This window comes from Hyperoodon ampullatus (assembly GCF_949752795.1).
Source record: "Hyperoodon ampullatus genome assembly, chromosome: 20".
Classification (NCBI taxonomy): Eukaryota; Metazoa; Chordata; class Mammalia; order Artiodactyla; family Ziphiidae; genus Hyperoodon; species Hyperoodon ampullatus.
In genome coordinates this window covers 19,308,438-19,314,437 of record NC_136933.1, presented here as the reverse complement: position 1 = coordinate 19,314,437, position 6,000 = coordinate 19,308,438, and the positions used below count along the sequence as shown (strand labels likewise).

The 6,000-nt window shown below is 37.6% G+C and overlaps 1 protein-coding gene across 1 annotated transcript in view; it reads right to left on the bottom strand.

Moving 5' to 3' along the window:
* Window positions 1–351: 351 nt before the first annotated feature.
* ZDHHC2 (zDHHC palmitoyltransferase 2) overlaps window positions 352–6,000 on the bottom strand; it is a gene marked incomplete at its 5' end in the record, with an annotated part of 64,972 nt that continues 59,323 nt past the window's right edge. Inside the window, 2 exons of the mRNA XM_079726783.1 lie at window positions 352–547; window positions 2,371–2,483. Of these exons, the coding sequence (XP_079582909.1) occupies window positions 507–547; window positions 2,371–2,483 (154 nt within the window). The 3' untranslated portion in view covers window positions 352–506. The remainder of the gene's footprint in view (window positions 548–2,370; window positions 2,484–6,000) is intronic.

Sequence of the window (6,000 nt, the reverse complement as noted above, 5' to 3'; positions counted from 1 at the left end):
CCAAGGGTCAGCTAAGACATCTTCTATTTGAGTCACTCAAAAGTAAATGTTGGGGCTTCCCTGGTGGTGCAGCGGTTGAGAATCCGCCTGCCAATGCAGGTGACCTGGGTTCAAGCCCCGGTCCGGGAGGATCCCACATGCTGCGGAGCAACTAGGCCTGTGCGCCACAACTGCTGAGCCTGCGCTCTAGAGCCTGTGCGCCACAACTACTGTAGCCCGCGCCCCTGGAGCCCCTGCTCCACGAAGGGGGGAGGGGGGCCACCGCAGTGAGAGGCCCGCGCACCGCAACAGAGGGGCCCCCTCTCGCCGCAACCGGAGAAAGTCCGTGCACAGCAACAAAGACCCAATGCAGCCAGAAATAAAGAAATTTATTGTACAAAAAAATAAATGTTTATGGAAACTATTTGCCCTAGGAGAGCTAGAGAACTGTTGAAAATATAAAACATAACAAGAAAGGAAAAGCTTTTCTTACTTCCGTGAAGTAGGAGTAAATTTTGTTAGAAGAGTTAATTCTCATTCTCCATGGTCAGTGCAGGATTGCTCATACCTTCAAGAAAGAACATAAGTTAGCAATTTGTGTTGTTGCTTTTGAACAAATAGGCAGAGACTTGTTTATTCAGTCATGAATCCTGCCAGTGTTTTTCCAAAAGTGACCTGTATGTAGTATGGGTATTTAGAAGATGCTATATAGAACACAGACACACACATACAGTACAGTCAGCCACAACGGGTATCACAAAAAAAGCGCTTTAAAAACAGTTAAATATATACACCTGAGGAAGTAGGGAATAAAATAGGAAAGTAGGAATAAAATAATGTAAGAAACATTGAGCCTGGCACTTCTCACACGACCTTAAGCCACTGTTTTCTAATTCTTCACCTACCTACCTCATTCTTGTCAAACTAATCTTGGAGCCCTTTCTCATCTCACCATTTTCATATTTCTCTTCCTTCTTTTACACCATCCTTTAAACTTTAAATAATTTCTCAATTCGTCTATCACAGTAACAGAAAATTAATCTATGTCTCCAAATGAACAGCACACAGAAACCAGAAAATCACTTCTACATTAATGTAGAACTATAAAGTGAAATATGAATCTCTTCTGAAAGAGAGTTCTTTGTCTTTCTACCCCTCAAATATACATCACTTCTTTGTCTCTAAGGAAACTGAGGGATTCAAAAGGCAAACAGGTGTCATCAATTTTGTTTAGGTAACACTTAGTCCCTCCCATAGACTGAAAAATGGAATGGAATGTTTGAAGGTGAAGAGACAGACCAAATTATGAATACTCAACTACTCAACTCATGGGGATCTTCAGAGGGCACACACATTTCTCAAGAACAAGACTCATTAAAGAAAGAGAGAATGTGACTGATTATGTATTAAATAATGACTTAAGAATTTTTACTCAGGACTATCCGTTTGTTTTTCACTAAATCCCAAAGAGATTTCAAATAAACCAGGAAACACTTTAAAGTGCAGTAAGCCAAAGTCAGGCAAGCACTAGGAAAAGGTGTGAAGAAAAGACTAGAAATGAAGGAGAAACATTTGAAGACTTAAATAGGTCAATTTGGAGATTTTCTGGCTAATAGTGCCTTAATTGAGCATGCATGGTTTTGCACTCAGGAGACCACAAATATAATATATACACACCCCTGCACATATGATCACATATTTTGTTTAATACTTAACAACCCTGAGAAATAAGTAGTATTTTAAAGATGAAGTTAAGTCTAAAGGAGGTTAAGTAACTTAACAAATACCACACACTGATTAGGTGCCCAAATTGGGATTTGATATCAGGTCTGTCTGCCTTCAAACACTTCCTTGTTTTTTGCCAATAAACTATATTGACCCAAATAATCAAAAGATTAAAATCAACAATAACAAGAGAACTGTGAGTGGGATATGAAGAAATAACAGGTAGCTAAAGTTATGGCAATTCTGCAATGGCTTTACTTTGACATTTTGAAATGGATAAAACTTTTGAGTAAAAACTACATAATTTGAGATCCCTTTCAGTAGATACTTTTCAACCTTTTGTCTGAGCTTACTGCACTTTTTCCAATTTTTAAATAAATTATATTTTGAGTTTATCATTTTATTTAATATGCGGTAATAAAGATTTGGTTCTCTAAACTGGAAAAACGCAATGTAAATCTGTTTTTCACAAAATGATTTTCTACAGCTTCCAGACATTAATCAAAGCACTTCACAAGCAGTTCTTTGAAAACAGTTCTATATTTACAATGGTAGTCTGACTCCAAAACAAGAAAAATTCTACAGGTAATAAGAATGAAAAATTTTTACCACTTTCACCTTTTAAAAATAAAATATATCGAAATAGCCAAACAAGCATTCTCTTACCAGCTTTACCTTTTCCCAGGTTTGTGCTGTTCTCTGTCCAAGATTGAGAATCAGTAAGAAGGTGGCTCTGGGACTCTCTCAATGGCTTTGCAGGAAATTGATGGTTTTCAGGACTGAATAACAATAATTATCATCATGATCATTAGGTTAACTCTTGATAGTATTCGGGTCAGTGTTTTGCAAAGGATGGAACTCAACCCATTTGTGGTGCAAGATAATTGTAGGAGTTACACAAGAGAATTTGGGGAAAACAGGAACAAGGCATTAAATTACACTGACTCACAATGAAAAAAGTGTTCTCACTCCAGTTCACTTTTCTTTCTTCTGATTACAATACAATGACAATCTCTGACTTTGGCAAATCTCCTTTCTTAATATGGAGAATAGGCCTCAGCCTAATACTTTAGCAGGTAAGGGAATCTAGTTAGAACTTAACAGTATCTTATTATTGATTTTATTTTTTTTAAGTTATATTCTATGGCAAATTATACTAATTTCTCATTTATGACAGTGATATAAAGTTTGGTTTAAAAAAATTTAAGTGGCAATTTAAATAAGAATATTAAAGAAAAATGTTAATTTTACAAGTGGAAAAAATGTGGAAAAAAATATATGAAGATGAGGGTAGAAAGATAAGTTTGAGAAAAACTGACCTATTTATTGTTTCTAAAGTGGCCTAACTGGTCTCGAACAAAGAATTCTCTATAAAACTGAAACAGCAAATTTGAACGTTATCTTGCAGGAATGTTGAAAACATCTGACATTATCAGGTCTTAAAAATCTGATGTTTAATTTGGTAAATAAAGAGTTTAAAAGAAAGACTTTAGGTTTTAAAATTTAAGTAGAGTAACATTTCACTTGATTAAAAAAATTATTGGCACAGAAACTATTAGTGTATTATTTTACAACACACCGAAATAGAAATTATAATACTGTTCAAAAGAAAAACCCACTTAAAATTCTTCCAAGAGTAATTTCACAAATTTTAGTTGACTATAACTATTATATTTTTTAAAGGATATGCCTTTGCTCCTTAACAATTACCTCATATCTAAAATTTGAGACTATTTCAATTTTGTGCTGCTTTAACAGCCTCTTACTAAAATTTTGGGAGGAAAATCTTAAAAAAGAAAAGCCTGTCTCCTATTCATATGAAATATCTCTTTTACTCTAATTCTAACTATTCCTCAGGAAAGGGACCTTAGACCAAGTACAGCTAACTAAATCCTGGTTTAAGGACTGCTTGGAGATTCATTACTGTTAACAGGAAGCTAACAAATGGCAAGGATCCACTCATTCAACAATACTCACTGAGTACCTGTTACATCAGCGAGTAAAGTCTTTGATCTCATGGAAATTTTGTTGTAATTGAGGAAGAAGTATAATAAATATACAGTAAGTCAGGTGGTAAGGAGAGCTCTGACGACAGTAAGAGACAGTATAAAGGGAATGGAGGCGCAGGTTACTATTATCCAAGGGTTTCCAAAGGCGGCCTCTACTGTAAAGCTACACCTGAGCAGAAAGTAAAGCGAAGGCACAGACCATTCAGATATCCAGAGGAGGAACCTTTAGGAATAGGACAAGTACAAAGTGGCAAGTACAAAGCCACTGAATAAGGAACGTGCTTGGTGTATGAGGACCAGCAAGATCTGTATGTCTGAGGATTGTGAGTGTCGGGAAAGTGGTACGGGGTGACCTCAAGAGGTGCTGGGGAAGAGATTAGTCAGCACAAGGTAAGGACATTCATTAGCTTTTATTCTGAGCAAGATGGAAAATCAGTGGAGGGTTCTGAGCAGAAGAGTGACACAATATGATTTACGCTTTAAAAGGATCACTCTGACATTTTAATGGAGAATACACTGGAGGAGGGCAAACATGGAATCAGAAGGGTCAGTAACGAAGGTATTGAAATAATCCATGTGAGAAATGATGGCCTGGACCAGGAAACCAGCCTTGGAGGTGGTAAGAAAGTATCCAGGTTATAGATATATTTGGAGGGGACATCTGACAGGATCTACATCTGTAGATACAGGGTCCCTGAAAGAGAGGACTCTAGAATGACTCCCAAGTTTCTGGCCTGAGCACCTGGGAGAATGGAGGTCACTATGACTGATACGTGAAAGAATGAAGAAGAATCGCGTTTTGGGTGGGGCGAGGGTATAGATGGCTTGGAATCAAGAGTTCTGCTTTGCACCTGTTCAGCTGGCAACGACTTTTAGATGTTTAGGTGGGACCACTGTGTAGACAATCAAATATACAACTCTGGAGTACACAGGGGAGGCCAGCACTAGCCATAGGAAATTCATAGGGGCTAATCGGGGGAAATTATAGAATTTTGTAGAGGAGACTTTAGCTGTCAAAATCCAATCTCAACATTTAAAGGAAAGGGAAGAGAAGCCCGGAGAGGTTACTTGACCTCTTCTAGATCACCTAGCTGGGTAACAGTGCCAGAACTAGGATTTCTCCCAACGCCCACAGTACATTTAGTAGGAGAGATACTATCTCTAAAACCCAAATAGTCTTAAACTACAAAAACCTCTTAAACAAGGATAAAAAACATTATTGAAAACTACTGTTAAATTTTATAAAAGCAGGAAAGCAGTCTAAGTAATTTATTAAAACTAGATTTTTCTGCCCTGAGGTATAAAAAAAAAAAATGAGCATTTAGCTCTGTGGAATTTTAAAGCCAAAACTCACAAGGCAGGACTCAGTAAGACTCTGGTGCCTTTGAATGTCCCTGTGACACACATGAGAATGGCCTCCTCATTAACTGGTAGAGTCTGGACTGCACATAGCTCACTCTAGGGATGGGAGGGTGGGGCAAATAGGTTTCATCTCATGACAGTTTGAGATGATTTTGGAATGGCTGCCAGAAACACCACCTTGAGATGGATGCTGGGGTCACTTCAGGCTCCAAGGGACAAAGCGCCGTGATTAATAAGAAACATGAACTAGATGGGGAGACTATAAGCATAGGTGCTGTGAACATAGCATTCCAGCAACTAAGGAAACCTTTAAAATTTAACTAATGATATTATGGTTATGCTTTTACTATTGCCTTTCATTTAAAAATTAGAGGTATGGTCACATCAAAAAAAAAAGTCTGTCTTGAACATGTAAAAAAATGTTTCAACTTAAAACTTCATGTAGAGCATTTTGAAATGTTTAGATAGTTTTGCCTTTTGGCAGTTAGTAGCTAAGTCAGAATCCAATTTCAGGTCTTCCTCAAATGCCTGATAGATTGGAACCAAAAGAGACTTAAAGCAGTAGCCAAAGTCTCCAGACAATGAATTTCCAAGACTCCTTCCTTTCTCTCTCCACAGAAATGGCTCAGATCATGCTTAGAGGTCTTTAAAGAGTACCAAGAATACGGTGCCCATTGCTAATGGGACTGTCAAGCAGATGTCTGGGATTCCATTTCATCTCCAAAGGCCTGACCCAGGCAGGGAAGTTTTTTGATCTCTTTAGAATGGTTACGGCCAGGAAGAAAGGCCTGGAGGGTCAGAGGGAAAGTTTACCCTGTCTGCTCACCTGATCACTAGGGGGACTAATTTGGACTTACATTTTTTTCTTTTAAGCACCACACTGAAAAAAAATCATAATTTATTTCAGTTAACAAAAATGTATAGA